This window comes from Vombatus ursinus, unplaced genomic scaffold (assembly GCF_900497805.2).
Source record: "Vombatus ursinus unplaced genomic scaffold, bare-nosed wombat genome assembly UNPS02014831.1, whole genome shotgun sequence".
Lineage (NCBI taxonomy): Eukaryota > Metazoa > Chordata > Mammalia > Diprotodontia > Vombatidae > Vombatus > Vombatus ursinus.
The window spans coordinates 729,686-746,115 of record NW_020954609.1 but is presented as its reverse complement, the minus strand read 5'-3'; the positions used below and the strand labels follow the sequence as shown (position 1 = coordinate 746,115).

At 44.3% G+C, this 16,430-nt stretch overlaps 1 protein-coding gene across 5 annotated transcripts; it reads right to left on the bottom strand.

Annotated features, from left to right (window-relative positions):
- Nucleotides 1–142: 142 nt before the first annotated feature.
- Nucleotides 143–16,330, bottom strand: FAM50A (family with sequence similarity 50 member A). 5 transcript variants are annotated; one of them, XM_027838976.1, is made up of 14 exons: nucleotides 16,128–16,330; nucleotides 5,945–6,029; nucleotides 5,724–5,823; nucleotides 5,062–5,192; nucleotides 4,438–4,506; nucleotides 4,210–4,286; nucleotides 3,772–3,838; nucleotides 3,412–3,473; nucleotides 2,843–2,946; nucleotides 2,428–2,482; nucleotides 1,504–1,552; nucleotides 1,236–1,306; nucleotides 962–1,072; nucleotides 143–507 (listed from the first exon to the last, which is right to left on the bottom strand). In XM_027838976.1, the coding sequence occupies exons 1-14, from the start codon at nucleotides 16,236–16,238 to the stop codon at nucleotides 499–501; spliced, it is 1,101 nt and encodes a 366-aa protein (XP_027694777.1). In that variant the 5' UTR covers nucleotides 16,239–16,330; the 3' UTR covers nucleotides 143–498. The 5 variants fall into 5 exon arrangements, with proteins under 5 accessions (XP_027694777.1, XP_027694776.1, XP_027694778.1 ...); XM_027838975.1 differs by having other exon boundaries at nucleotides 143–1,072; XM_027838977.1 differs by having other exon boundaries at nucleotides 143–1,072; nucleotides 2,870–2,946.
- Nucleotides 16,331–16,430: the final 100 nt, after the last annotated feature.

Sequence of the window (16,430 nt, the reverse complement as noted above, 5' to 3'; positions counted from 1 at the left end):
GACCCAGTGGGGTAGGAGCAGAGGAATGAGCTATATTCAGAAATGACTAGTATGAAAATGTGCATTTTTTTTTAACTAGAAAGAGCATTTGTGCCCTCTCTTTCCCCCAACTTTACTCAGCCCAGGGCTCAGAATATAGGGGTTCCAGTTCTCACACAAAAGTTTATTTATTCTAAAATAAGAAACATGTAAATAACAGTCAAATTAGGAAGTAGAAATCCAGGGACCAATTCTGCCACAGCCCCACCCAGTCTGTGCCAGTCCCAGAATCTGATTCCCAGTTGGATGTGTGGACCTAGGGGACCCAGATACATCTAGAAAACCAGTGGGAAGGGTGAAGCCCCACAAGAGGGGAGGGAAGGAGTGAGGGGGAAAGGAAGGATGTCTGGAGGCAGCTACTAATTTTCTCTGTCAGGCTTAACAAATGAGAAAGAGTGGGTGGGTAGGAATGGAGGAGAGGTGAGGTGAAAAAGATCACATGCTGTCTCTTACAGGTGCTCATCGGATCTTTGTTAGGTTTAGGCAGGAGGGTGGTGAAACAGAGGGATGGGAGAAACAGACAGGTAGAGAAAGAATGAGGCAAGTTAAAGAATGGGGTGGGGGAAGAGAAAAAACAAATCATTAATATAATTCAGACCTCAAAATTGCACCTTGTTTTCTTATGGGGCTGTGGAGGATGAGTGTAGGCTGGGGGTGGGGAGCAATGTATAGGCATATGTCCAGAGATGGGATAAGCCACCAGGAGGGCTAGAAATGGCTGTGGTTGGGGTTGAAAGGGTCTTGTGCCTAGTAGCTGCCACCTGGGTCTTGCCCAATACCTCCTCCAAGCCCCCAAATTGCCCTTCAGGGTGGCAATGCCAGCCTAAGAGACAGGGCATTGCTTAGCAGCTCCCACTTGCCCTCAGAAGGCACAAATCTCCCCCCACCTTTCCATCCTTGCTCGAAACTTCTAGCCCCTCACCGTGTACTTGTCCCACTTTTTCTCTGGGTCATAGGGCTCCCAGCGGCTGGCTGGGAAAATATGCTTGTTCTTTTCATACCAACTCCTTAGCACCACCTTTCCTGCATGTGACTGAGAGGAAAAGGTGCCATTGACATCTCATTCTGATTCCCCAACTCCCCACTTAAGCCCCACCCTCTAGATGCTTCATCCATAGCTTTCAAGGAGACACCCTCCTCCCAAGTCCTAGCTACCCATCAGCCCCCAAAGCTCTTCCCTGGCACTGCCCACCCACCTCATCCTTCTCTATTGTGGCATCACTGAGCAGCCGAACATCATCATGGACATCAAAGTTAAAGAGTGGGCCTGGTGGGAAACAGCAGCTGAAGTCAGGCTCTTCCCTTGCCTGTAAGGCACAGGCCTCAAAGCAGGGTTGGGAGGGGAATTCGTTTCCTTTGGCCAGTACCCAGCGGCAGAAGTCAAACTGAGCCCCCGCCCTCAGCAGCCATGGGGCTCAGAGAACCCAAAGGAACTAGAGATGCCACCTCCATGGGCTCACTCACCACTCTTCCCTCTGGCTTTGGTGACGATGAAGTCATAGAAGCTGTGATGCTGGAAGCCAACAAGAAGGGAGCAAGGGGTCACTGAACCATCTGGTGGAGGTGGGGGTGGCAAGCAGGGTCGGCAGGACAGAGCTGTAGGTAGTTCCTCCTCACATATACGAACCAGTCTCCTGCTAAGCCCAGTCAGCATTCCCTACCCACCATCCCCTGGCATGTTCTCAAGGAAGGGAGATCTGTTAAGGGGCCATATGGTACTGGACTAGCTTTGGAAAACTCCATGAGGGCAGGGACTGTCTTTAGCTTCTTTTCTATGCCCAGCCCTTGCACAGTGCCTGGCAAACAGCAGGGGCTCAATCAATGTTTACTGACTGGCTGAGACCTGGATCCCCGTCCTGGTTCTGCTACTTAACTAGCTATAAGACCTTGGATAAATCACAAGCTTTCTGTTTCTAATCCGTAAAGTGCAAAGAATTCCTACCTTGACTGTAAGGATCCAATGATATTTTACTGAATAGAGAGAAAGTTCATGAATGTGCACTGTCAACCATAAAGGGCTAGACCAGGCCTGCACAACCTGCAGCCCGAGGGCTACTTGTGGCAAGGAAAAAGGCTTTCCAGATTTTTTGTGGGCTGCCGGAAATCTTTTGGTGGGCTGCAGACTGTACAGGCCTGGGCGAGACTAAGGTGAGGTGTTATTTTAACATACATTTAGGCCAAACAGCATGAGAAAGGGAAATGTTATCAAAGAAGCAAGCAACGGACTGTTCTAGCAACTGTCCCCTGTTCCAGAGCGGCTATGTTGTCATCGTTGGGTTTCCCTGGCCCACATGGCTCCCCCAGTGGCTCCTGCTACTCCTCCACTCCACCTCGGGCTATCTCCCATCTTTTGCCCAGAATCCCTTGGAGCCAAAAGGAGGCACTCACATGAGGTATAATCAAATCCTCCTTGATGTACATGAGCTGCTCCACTCCTGCTGACCTGGGAGTGAGGTAGAAGAAGATAGTCAGAAACATGTGAAGCCTTCCCCAGCCTCCTATCCCCCCAGGTTAGAGAAGTCAGACAGCAGGCTAGCTGGAAGGTGGAGGCAGTACTACCATGCTCCCAAATCAATTCCCCACCAGTCTTTCAGAGTACTAGTCTCCTAGCCTACCTGGCTGGATATGCCAAAAGCTAGGCATGTCTTTGGGTTAGACAACAAAGGCAAGGCAGGGGCACTGGTCCTAGAAGGTCCCTGTTAAAATGCATATTACCCAGGAGAGGAAGGATAGCTGGGCTCCAGTTCTCTCCCAGAAATGCATTAGCATCACTCAGCAGGTGGGGAGACACAACTAGAGGCACCTTTTTCTGGCCCAGGGCCCAAGAGACCTCAGCTCACTGAAGTCTTTCCGCAGGATCTCCAGGGTCTTCTGCAGGAACTGTTGCATCGTGTTCCCCTTCTTCATCTACTGGAGACAGCATGGAAGCCCCAGGAGTCAAAACAATTGGGGAGGGAGAAAGGGATAAGACAATGAGGGTTAACTTTCCAGTGGGCTGGAGATCTTCACTCAGGCCCTCAGGTGCCCTGACAGGCCTTGATCAGAAGGATGAGGAAAGGGATGCAGGAAGTCAGATCTTGTCTCAGAGAGTGAGGGAGCAAAGGAGCAAGAAAGGATTCCCCCTTCCGCCCTTTCCCTAGCTAGCAGCCCAGGCAAGGGTTGCACCTGCACCCTGGGCATCCTGCAGGGCAGCCACTGACAGACAGTTATGGTCTTTTGTAGTCCAGAATGGCTTTCATAACCCTCCCCCTGCTCCTTGCTGACCACTAAGCAATCAGTCTAAAACCTGGGCCTTGCCTGAGGAATGGGACAGCTAAGATAGGATTAAATCTGACCTCACCCTCAGTTCTCCCAGATAGCATCATTTCCTACCTTTACGGTCCTTCGGTGCCCAGAGCCATCCCAGTAACTAAACGTGATTTCAATTTCCTCACCTAGAAGTGGCAAAATTTTTTCCTTAGTTCCAGACTTAGAAGTACCTTGAAATATCTAGGCCTAGATGTTTCTAACCTCTCTCAATCAGGACTGGAGAAAGGCAACTTCCCCATGTGGGCAAAGTCCTCGGGGTTCTTTTAGGGAACTCAGACCAGCCAGCCATATCTACCACGTTGTGATCTCCATGAAGACTAGGGTTGACTCACCCCTACCCCCTACATCCCCCACCCTCCTCAAGCTTAGTCCCACGGAGGCAGGGATGTATATAATGTTTGTCTGGACGTCCTGATGCCTCACTCTTGATCTTCTCCTGCTTGGCCTCCCATTCCTGTCGAAGTTCCTCTCGGAGTCTATTTTCTTCTTCCTATGGGAGAAAATAGGAAAAGGGAATAGTGTATTATCAGATGGGGTCACTATATGTTTGCTTTTGCTTGTTTTTGTCAAGAAGAAGGGTTTAATTTGGGGAGTGAGTGTGTGTGTGTGTGTGTGTGAGAGAGAGAGAGAGAGAGAGAGAGAGAGTGTGTGTGTGTGTGTGTGTGTAAAGACAGAAGTGATTGATAAAATGTACTTTAAAAAGAAAAAAAGGGAGTCTGGCCTATTGAGTGACAATTCCTCCTTCCTCAACATACCAAGGCTCTCCCATCATCAATAACCTGAAGTTTGACAAGCCGTTCTGTTGGGCCCACTCCATACATATACTCAAGGGGAACTTGGGAATAACTGGGTTGTCTTTACCTCTCGGTCACGGTCAGGAAGAAAGCTTGTGTCTACATCTGGGTTTTTCCCTAATTTTCTCTTCTTCGATGGGATCTCTGTAGGCAAACCGATATATGTCACCAATGCCAGGTGCCAATCTGATTCACTCTACCCCCGATTCTCCAACCCTCCAGCACAATCCTTGACGACCCGAGTTCCACAATACATGTTGACAAAGACTACATGCTATTTATATGTCTTCCTTACCTTTTCCATTTAGACTGTTAACTCTCTGAAGATAGGAACCATGTTTGTTCTTGTTCATGTCTACATTGCCTATGGGATACAGCCCAACCTCCTTAGCCACACAATGATGACCCTCCACCATCTGTCCCCAATATGCCCTTCCAGCTTGACCTTCCTAGCACTCTCCTGTAGTCTGGTCAAATGGTTCACATCTTATGCATGTTTGCTGTTTTTGCTCACAGCCCCAAGAGAGACCTCCCTGTCTTTTCTGCCTAACTAAATTCTAGCAGTCTTTTAAGATCTAATTCAAATCTCACTTCAACTGTGAAGTCTTCCCTTGACTACCCCAGCTAGAACCCAACCCACACCATTTGTTTGGCAGTTAATCACACTGCTTTATCTTAAACTATTATTCCAACTTTTGTAATGCTAGCTCATTTCTCAAAGTTCATTTCTCCTGTCCACTCAGACTGACTGCTCCAAGAGGGCAGGGCCTAAGTTCAGATATGTGTTTTGATTTGATTTACTTTACTTTTTGACTTTAGAGCCTGCTTCTCCTTCTCTTCCCTCTCTCAGTAAGGATTTGCTCAGCTCTGCCTCTCTGGGCATCTCCCTGTTTCAACCTCCCATCTCCCCTGCTCTCACCTTCCCGTTCTACATCTTCCTCCTCCATATCTTCCTCAGGCTCCTCTTCCTCATCCAAGGTGAAGGAGAGGCTAGAGATCTTCCGCTTCTCTTCCTTCTTGCGCTCCTTTTCTCGAAGTTTCTCTAGCTTTCTAGAGGGGTGTGTGCTAGGCTTCAGCCAGTGGCCTCCATGTTACCTGTCCCTTTGCCCACCTCTCTCAGGCCTGATAGAATCTTCTCTTGCAGAGCTCCAGCAGAGAATTCTTGGGCAGCTCTTTGCATCAAAACTATGATAAAGGATGATGTGGGGGTATATGGAGCTAGAATTGGGAGCTATTGATCTTTCAAGGTAGAATTTACTCATAAGAGGGAAGGAGAAAGATTGGATAACAGGTATATTATAAATATGAGAGATTGAATGCCAAAAGTTAATTTTTCAAGGCCCAGGGTATTAATTTAACTAAAGCTTTATAAACTTGTCCCAAAGGAAGAAAAATTGTCCCCTTAAGAGAGAGCTCACCATTCCTCTGAATTCTGGGCAACCCTAATGCTTGTTGGTAGCACATTCCTCCTGTGCTAAGGTAAAGCCCCCTATCCTGCCCCTGGTGGGCAGCTGAGGTATGTCTTCCTCTCCCCCTCCCTCACCCACAGTAGCCTGTGTGAGGGGGGGCCAGGACACCTACAGCTGAAGTTCTTTGGACTGTTCCTTTTTAGCCAGCTGCTTTTCCCGCTCCCTCACCAGCGCTTCCTGCTTGGCCTTCATGTCATTCAGGGTTACAAGACCTGGAAGATGAGGGAGGCTGGTAAGGACAGGGCTGAGGTGATGGGGAATGACAGGCTAGATAGAGCAACAGAACAAACGGGAGCATAAGCTTTTGGGGGTTAGGGCACATTCCCTACTCACCCACAGTGCTGGACTTGAGCTCAGCCTCTACTGCGTCATAATGAGCTGAGAATTTCTTGTCAATGTTTGACTTCGTGATGTTCTCCTGCAAGGGTGGAGGGAAGCAGAGGCAGTCAGGAATATCAGAGAGAACTCTGGGAAGGTGGTAGAGGAATTAATGGAATCAAGAGAATGAAGGAAGTTCTCATTTCAACTCTGCCACTGACATGTTTGGGAACTCTGGACAAGTCCTTTTCCTTCAAGGGAGCTCAGTTTCTTTATCTGCAAATTTGATGGGATGCCTGGGTGCCTGTGCTTGGACCCCAATTTCTCCCTGGCCTCAGAAACACTATCCCTGGCAGTTTCCCTCCAGCCCAAGGACCCTATCTCTGGCAATAACTCATGAGTGGGCCTAGCAAGGCAAACTATCTCTCCCTGTTACAAGAACAAGCTGACCGCTGTAGAATTTCCCTTGTGTGAACAGGACTATTTTGTATCAACAAAACTATCATGTACTGATGCCCACAGTTCCAGAGGTCAAGCTATAGATGTCAACTCCCAAAGCTATCCTATTTCAGACATAACAGACTAAAAATATACCCTTTAGGAACTCTCTCTTCTCCCCCCTCCCCGAGGTTTCCAGTAGTGAATGATGTAGTTGTATGTTATCACCTAATTAGCATGCTTGGCACATAATCTACTACTTTTCCTATATAAGCTTTATCATCATTCCTGTTAGGTTGCAAGTTCCCTAAGGAGCTCTGCCCACCACAGCAGGTTCCTTAAGAATCCTTATCTGCGGTACAGTGTAACAATAAATCTTTCCTACGCGTCCCCCGCCCTGGCCCCTGATTCTAACCTCTGACTTATCTTGTTCCTACCTCAGAAGAATGTACATCAGACCATCCCAGGGAACAATAGCCCTCTTTCCTCCTGGAAATTGCTGTGAGGGATGAGGGTAGGATGTGCAAAGACTCTAAGCCTAACTCTGGAGCCTCTGGCCCACCTAATCTCCACCTCAGAGCACCAAATGCTACTTCTTGAGGCCTTTTGATCCCTGATGCCTTGTGTGTCCTTCTACACACACATTCCAGTGAAGTGGGGTCAGGGAGAAGGAAAGTGGGGCAGAGACCAAAGGCAACTGGCCCTTGTCCAGTTGCCTAGTTCTGGTGATTCTATCTCCAAAACACCTGCAAAATCCATCTTCTCCCCCCTGAGCCAGGAAGTACCCCCAGACTTGAGGCCCTCATCCCCCGCCATAGAATGTAATTCTTATTTTGGCTAGGTATCTCCAGCACTGAGCACAGGGCCTGGATAGAACACAGAAGGTGCTGAAGAAACACTTGTTGACTGACTGATCGCTTCTCACCTGGATTACTGAACTTGCTTCCTAACGATTTTCCCTGCCTTCATCTTCCACACATCTGCCCAATGACTACGTCTAAAGCCTAGTTCTGATCATGTGCACTTTCATGCTCAAAAATCTCCAGTGGTTTCCTATTCCCTCTTGAATAAAATAGGAACTCCTTGGTCTATCACTTAACCCCTTCCCAAACTTATTTCCCATCATCCCCCACCCCCACTCCCAGTCCTAACAAACTGAACTAGTTTTTCCTAGAACTCCCTCCCTATCCCAGCTCTGTGCCTTTGACATACCTGGAACAGACTCTCTTCTCATTCCTGCCTCTTAGAATCTTCAGCTTCCTTCCAAGCTCTACTTTCACTGGGAAGCCTTTTCTAATCTCCCCCACCCCCTGTTGTTTATTTCTCCTTCTGCAAGTTACCTTATATTTACTTATCTGTATATGTTCCAGAGAGGTAGCAGTGTAGTACACTGACAGAGTGCTGGACTTGGAATTGGGAAGACTAGGCTTCGAATCTTGCTTTGCATACTTACTAGCTATGTGAGCACAGACTAAGAGCACAGCTCCCTAAGCCTCAGTTTTCTAATGTGTAAGATACCAATAATGATGCCTGGAGTCCCTGGGCCTCACTAGATTGTTGTGTTTGAATGTGTTTGAATGAGCAAATTCATGTAAAGAGCTTTGTCCATTAGGATTATTAAGGTAGGAAGGGTCTGTTTGTGTGCACCAATGTCTGTCTGTGATGTGAGAGAGACTTGGCCATGGGGTGATTGAGTTCTTCATATCCCACAAACATTATCTATTAGATGAGGGCCTATGATCTGTGTCATTGGAAGGAGTGACCATACTGGTAAAACTCGATTTCATGGGTTCATTTTTCCTGTTAATCTTGCTGATAAGCAGAGATAAATTAAATGTTGAACACAATTTTCAGTATTAATGAATCTTAATAGAAACTGACATGAAATGTACAGTTGACTAGACACATCAAGTGGAAAACAACACAGCATGAATATTTTTAAAGTATCTGGACCCAGTGCCACCCTTCCTACAATCAGGAATACTTTTAATACTGAATCAAGATACTCCTGCTGACTCAGGGGAACCCATCTTGTGCCCCATTTACTCCAGTCTCAATAAGGGATCAATTAAAATGCTCTAAGAATACAGCCCTCTAATTAATGAAAAGAAATGCAAAGGAAGGTAGCCTAGCTGTACCAAACCTTAAATTGTTTTATAAAGAAGCAATCATCAAAACTACTTGGTACTGTCTAAGAAATAAAGTGGTGAATCAGTAGAATAGGTTAGGTATGCAAGACACAACAGTCAATGACTATAGCAATCTACTATTTGATAAATCCAAAGACTCCAGCTTCTGGGATAAGAACTCACTATCTAACAAAAACTGCTGGGAAAACTGAAAAAATAGTATGGTAGAAACTAGGCACAGATCAACATCTTATACCCTATACCAAGATAAAGCCAAATTGGGTACATGATTTGGATGTAAAGGCTGATACTATAAGCAAACTAGGAGAGCAAGGAATAGTTTACCTGTCAGATCTATGGAGAAGGGAAGAATGTATGATCAAATAAGAGATAGAGAACACTATGAAATGCAAAATGGATGACTTTGATTACATTAAATTGAAAAGTTTTTGCACAAAGCCAACACAACCAAGATTAGAAGAGAAGCAGAAAGCTGGGAAATAATTTTTACAAACCAGTGTCTCTGATAAAGGTCTAATTTCTAAAATATATAGAGAACTGAGTCAAATTTATAATACGAGTCATTCTCCAACTGATAAATGGTCAGAGGATATGAACAGGCACTTTTCAGAGGAAGAAATTAAAGCTATCTCTAGTCATAGGAAAAAATGCTCTAAATCACTATTGATTAGTGGTAACTCTGAGGTATGACATCACACCTGTCAGATTGGCTAACATGACAAAAAGGAAAATAATAAATGCTGGGGCAGCTAGGTGGTGGAGTGAATAGAGCACTGGCCCTGGAGTTAGGAGGACCTCAGTTCAAATCCAGCTTCAGACACATAACACTCACTAGCTGTGTGATCCTGGGCAAGCCAATTAAACCCGATTGCCTCACCAAAAAAAAAAAAAAAAAAAAAAAGATAAATGTAAAGAAGATGTGGGAAAATTGGAACACTAATATATTGTTGGTGGAGTTGTGAACTGATCTAACCATTTTGGAGAGCAATTTGGAACTATGCCCAAAGGGCAACAAAATTGTGCATACCCTTTGACCCAGCAATACCACTTCTAGGTCTGTATGCCAAAGAGATCACAAAAAAAGGGAAAAGGACCACATGTACAAAAACATTTATAGCAGCTCTTTCTGTGGTGGCAAAAAATTGGAAATTGAAGGGATACCCAGAAATTGGGGAATGGCTGAACAAGTTGTAATGTAATGTAATGGAATATTATTGTGCTATAAGAAATGATGAGCAATTTGGAACTTTGTCCCAAGGGCTATCAAACTCTGCATAACACCCTTTGACCCAGAAATACCACTACTAGGTTTGTACCCCAAAGAGATCAAAGGAAAAAGACCTATATGTACAAAATATTTATAGCAGCTCTTTTTGTAGAGTTGGAAATTGCCCATCAAATGGAGAATGGCTGAACAGGTTGTGGTATATGATTGTGATGGAATACTTTTGTGCTCTAAGAAATGATGAGCAAGATGCTTTCAGAAAAGCCTGGGAAGATTTACATGAACTGATACAGTGAAGTGAGCAGAACCAGGAGAACAATTTATACAGTAACAGCAATACTGTAGAACGATCAACTGTGAATGAATTAGCTACTCTGATCAATACAATGATCTAAGACAATTCCAAAGGACTCATAATAAAAAAAAAAAAAATGGCTATCTACCTCCAGAGAGACAACTGATGAACTCTGAGTGCAGACTGAAGTATAATTTTTTCTACTTTATTTTTTATTTTTATTTTTTTGCAACATGACTAATATGGAAATATGTTTTGCAGGATTTCACAAGTGTAATCAATATCACTGTGCTTGCTTTCTCAAGGGGTAGGGAAGGGGCTGGAGGGAGAGAGAGAATTTGGAACTTGAAATTTAAAAAAAAAAAAGAATGCTTAAAAATAAAAAAATATTTTTTTTTAAAGAAGGAGGGGGATATTGTATCAAAAAAAAAAAAAGAACCATCCAAAGGGGCAGATTTTTTTTAAAGAAATCTTTTTTTTAAAAAATATTTTATTTTTTTCCAATTACATGTAAAAGCAAATTTTAACTTTTTTTTTTTAAATTGAGTTCCAAATTGTCTTCCTTCCTCCATCCCCTACAGAGAGGGTAAGCAATTTGATATAGCTTATACGTGTGCAGTCATGCAAAACACATTTCAATATTAGTAATGTAAAAGAAAACACAGAGTAAAAAAAAACAACCCAAGAAAAATAAAGTAAAAAAAAAAAGTATGCTTCAATCTGCATTCAAACTTCATCAATTATTTCTCTGGAGGTGGAGAGCATTTTTCATTATAAATCCTTTGGAATTGTTTTGGATCACTGTATTGCTGACAGAATAGCTAAGTCACTCACAGTTGACATTGTACAATATTGTTACTGTGTACAATGTTCTGGTTTTGCTCACTTCACTTTGCATCAGTTCATTTAAGTCTTTCCAGGATTTTCTGAAAGCATCCTGCTCATCAATCACTTCTTAAAGAACAATAGTATTCCATCACAATCATATACCACAACTTGTTCAGCCATTCCCCCAATTGATGGACATCCCCTCAGTTTCCAATTCTTTGCTACCACAAAAAAAGCTGCTATAAATATTTTTGTACAAATAGGTCCTTCTCCCTTTTTTTTAATCTCTTTGGAATACAGACCTAGTAGTGGTATTGCTGCTTCAAAGGATATGTACAGTTTGATAGTTCTTTGGGCATAATTCCAAATCATTCTCCAGAATGGTTGGACCAGTACAATGCATTAGTGTCCCAATTTTCCTATATCCCCTCCAACATTTGCCATTTTCCTATTAGCCAATCTGATAGGTGTGTGGTGGTACCTCAGAGATGTTTAATGTGTTTTTCTCTAATTAATAGTGATTTACAGCATTTTTTTTATATGCCTATAGCTTTGATTTCTTCCACTGAAAACTGCCTGTTCATATCCTTTGACCATTATCAATTCGGGAATGACTTATTCTTATGAATTTGACTCAGTTCTCTATTTATTTGAGAAAAAAGGCCTTTATCAGAAACTTGCTGTAAAACTTTCCCCTTCCCCCAGATTTCTGCTTTCCTTCTAATTTTTGCTTAATTGGTTTTGCTTGTGCAAAAATATTTTAATTTAATGTAAACAAAATTATTCATTTTACATCCTGTAATCCTCTCTATCTCGTTTGGTCATAAATTCTTCCCTTAGCCACAGGTCTGACAAGTAAACTATTCCATGCTCCCCTAATTTGTTTATGGTACCACCCTTTACGTCTAAATCATGTACCCATTTTGACCTTATCTTGATATGTAATATAAGATACTGGTCTATACCGAGTTTCTACCATAATGCTTTCCAGTTTTCCCAAGTTTTTGTCAAATAGTGAGTTCTTGTCCCCAAAGTCATCCACTACTATATATTATGCACCTATCTATTCCACTGATACACCACTCAATTTCTTGACCAGCACCAGATTGTTTTGATGATTGTTGCTTTGTAATACAATTTGAGATCTGGTATGACTAGGCCGCCTTCCTTCACATTTTGTTTCCCACTGATATTCTTGACCTTTTTCCTTCCAGATGAATTGTGTTATTTTTTCTAGCTTTATAAAATAATTTTTTGGTAGTTTGATTGGTATGTCATTGAATAGATTAATTTAGGCAGAACTGTCATTTTTATCATATTGGCTCAGCTTACTCATGAGCAATTACTATTTTCCCAATTATTTAGAGCTGACTTTATTTGTGTTTTATAATTATGTTCATATAGTTCCTAGGTTTGTCTCAGCAGGTAGACTCCCAAGTAATTTATATTGTCTATAGTTATTTTAAATGGAATTTATCTCTCGCTGCTGGACTTTGTTGGTAATATAGAAATTCTAATGATTTATGTGGGCTTATTTTATATCTTGCAACTTTGCTGAAGTTGTTAATTTTTTCAACTACTTTTTTAGTTGATTCTCTGGGATTCTCTAAGTATACCATCATGTCATCTGCAAAGAGGGATAGTTTTGTTTCCTATTGCCTATTCTAATTCCTTCAGTTTCTTTTTCTTCTCTTATTGCTAAAGCTAACATTTCTAGTACAATAATGAATAATAGTGGTGATAATGGGCATCCTTGCTTCACCCCTGACTTAGGGGCATATTTTCATCATTGTTTTTAATATATCACACAAACACAGTTATGTCCCAAAGTAGTGGCAGTCACCTCTGACTATTTTAATTTACAAAAAAGGTAATAAGGAACCTGCCCCATTGAATGGGGCCAGGAGATTTGGTTTTGGAGACTAGAACTGTTGTTAATGTGGGGCACCAAATGAAACACTCCTACACAAGCCTTCTACCACTGTGGCCCTCAACTGAGTGGGGCTATTACCTGATGGTACAAAGCTACTTCAAACAGACTTGTTTAAGCTATCAAAGTGCCAGGAAACACTGAGATTTGGGTAAATTCAACAATTCCAGGATTGGGAGAGGCCTTAAGAAAAGAATTAGACAATAAGAATTGTACCATCACTATCATTATTATCATACCCTTTGAAAATAGATTCTCTGTATTCCAAACAATCTGGGGGGGGGGGGGGCAGTTAGGTGGCGCAGTGGATAGAGCTCCAGCCTTGGAGTCAGGAGAACCTGAGTTCAAATCTGACCTCAGAACATAACCCTCACTAACTGTATGACCCTGGGCAAGTCACTTAACCCCACTACCTAACCCAAAAAAACCCCAAAAAACCAGATCCAGATAGCCAGGGGCTGGCAAAACTGAGAAATATTTGATAGTTTGTCAGCCTTTGGTTTAGGAAGGTTACCTGAAAATGAGGACCCTAGGAGAATAGGATCCCTCTAATGACATTGTGTTATTTAAATTAAAAATCAGTCCAAGGTAGGCTAGCCTTATGGGATGGGATCAGATGGAGCAGGGACATGTATACTGAACATATAACAGAATTAGGCAGTACTCAGAATGAGCTCTTGAGAAGAATACAATGAGAAGCAACTGACACTTTATTAATTCATATATAATGTATGTTTCTCTGTAATCCATTTTCAATTGGAATTGTACAATGTAATGTTTATTTCTTTAAATTTTATACCTCACTTCTAATATTACCAAGTATGTAGTCATTTATCCCCGTGAAATGGAATATGTGATCCAAAGTGCCCATAAGTCGGTTCGCTTCAACATTTGCTGAATAAAGTAAAAATATCTGTTGTAAAATTTCACCAATGGATAGCAGCAGCCTAAGGCCGCCTGATCCAAGCCGGACCAGAAGAATCCCCTCTATGACAGCCCCAGCAAGTGGTTATCCTGCCTTTGCTTTGAGATCACTTTAATGCTGAAGCCAGAGGAATAGCTGTGGAATTGGGAAATACAATGTACTAGAATAGAAATACCAGTTAGAGGTGGTTTTCTAAGCCAATCTGCAGCCACGCTCATTTGAGTTTGATGCTCCTGCTCTAATGCATAGGAAGCTGTTCCTTACATCAAGCCTACATGTATCTCTTCACAACTACACCTATTGCTCCCAGTACAAGTGAAATCCCTCTTGCTTTGCACTTGAAGACAACTATCTTATCCATTCCATCCCAACAGTCCCCAAGTCTTTTTCAAGTTAAACAGGCTCAGTTCTTTCAACAGCATGTGCTTGAGGCCTCTCACCATCCTGGCTGCCTTCCTCTGGATAATTTCTTAGCTATCAGCCCTGCCTTGAAAGAGGCCATGGCCACAGGGAATGGTGGCAGTACTTAACCTTTTAAGTGACTTGGGAAAGCCACTCTGGGCGTCCACTAAACAGACAGGAGAGTGAATGCCAATTTCCATGGCCCATCACATCTAGCCAGCATCAGTCAGGCTCAACAGTCTATCCTGGCCATTTTTTTTTTTGCCAAGTACAATGCTTCCAAACCTGGGTACTCTGCACCCTTCCTTCTTCCCACCATCTTCTCTGAGAGCTGGAATCAAATCAATATTGTCATTGCTATGAGAAAGGGAATATAATTCACCTCCCCTAGTGTTCCAATCAGCTTATGATTCCCAAGTCAAAACAACCCTCCTTGGCTGCAATTGTTCTATAGAGTAGTCTCCCCCATTAGAATGTAAGCTCCTTGAGGGTGGAGATTGCCTCACTCTTTACTTTCCTGACTCCCCAACACAAATTCCTTAAAGGCAGGAATTGTTTCTTGTTGTCCTTATATCCCTAGACCAGCACAAGGCTTTGCCCATAGTAGATATTTTAAACAATTTTGTGAAATAGACTGGACTAGAGAGATGGGGGGTGGGGGTGGGGGGAAGATTATGCCTAGGCATTGTTCTTGGACCTCACTGCCAGCACTGAGGAGGACTTGGTTGCAATACAATGTAGTAGATATATACTGTATAAAAGTTTTCCTAGTTCTGGTATTAAGGGTATCTCCAAATACAGTGGAAGTAGACTCTCTATTAAACACCTGAGCCACATCACAAAGGGAATGCAGGGAGAATTAAAGCCAGAGCCCAGCCCCAAAGAGGGAAGGGCTACTTCCACAGAGATACATGGACTTCAGTTCCCTGGAGGAGAAGCCTGAACATCTGCGAGGCCTCTCCTGGCTATCAGGAGAGGAAGGGACCATATGGCCCTAGAGATGGCAGTGATGAAATCCCGGGCCAATGGAGATGCTCTTAAACAATCAAGCAGAGGAATTATGGGACCAGGTGTCTTGGACACAGGAGGAATTCCATGAGCCAAGGGAGATAGATAATAAAAAGAGCTGACAATTATACTGCACTTTAAGGTTTACAACCTTGTAACCACCTTGGGAGTAGCTGCTATTCCAGAGAAGGAAACTATGGCAGGCAGAAGTTAACGACTGGCCCAACATCACTGTAGTTACTAGATGTCTGCCTGGTTACTCAGCTCTAGCCTCCTGCGTCCAGGGGCAGGGCTCTGTGCTGCCACCTCGCGGCCAAGACGTGCAGCCTAGCGTCAAGGCTGTCAAACTCCAATAAAACCCAGGGGCTGGGGGCCGGTGGAGGTGGGGATCCCTGCTGGCCCTCTACTGACTTAGAAAACCACATGCTAACACGATCTCTATTCTACTGCATTCTTTTTTATTTCGTGACATACTTCCTAATGACCCTTTCATTTGGTTCGGCTCCACTCGCAGTAGCGGGAGTTATTCAGATCGTGCAGACTCATGGAACGCTCCAACTTTGGTTGGTGCTCTGCAATTGCCGTTGCAGGCAAAACAGGTGTCCCGCCAGAAAAGGGAGGGCTGCTTTGGATTTGGCTTTGGGTCGGTTCATTACGCGTCTTTAGCCTGGGCCCCGAGAGTGCTCGCCCTCGCTTGGACAAGCCTCAAGTTCCGTCCTCTCCCTTGGGAAGCAGGCGAAGATGGCAGCCGAGCTGGGTGCTCAGCCAGGTCTTGGTATCGCCCCTCGGCCGGGTGAGACGGGAGAAGGCCGCAGCGAAGCGGCAGATGCACAGGGTGGGCCTCCCCAGGTAGAGGAGGGCCCGCGGGCTTCGCGCGCGCAAGCTCAGCCTGCTGCAGAGGCCGCGGCGCCCCGGCTCCCGCCAGCGGCCAGCGCGCATGCTCGAAAGGCGCCCCGCGCTGCCCAGCGCCTTTCCCGAGGCCTCCCTTCCCTCTCACCTCAGTGATCCTCTGCTTCATCTGCTCCATTTGCGCCCGCTGCTTCTCCCGCTTCTTCATGAGATGCATGGCGCGGCCCGCCTCACTAGCGGCTCCCTTGTACCGAGCCATGGCAGTGGCAGACGGCGGCACCCTAAACCACAGGGGCTGAGGAGGAAATCTGGTCTCCACCGCCTGCGGCCGACAGGTCTGTGATAACACCGCCGCGCTGCCACGTCAGAACCACGTGAGAAACAGCAGCCACAGCGCAGTTTCAGCTCCGCCCGAGGCCTTGGGGGAGCACGTGACGCAACGTGGGCGAGC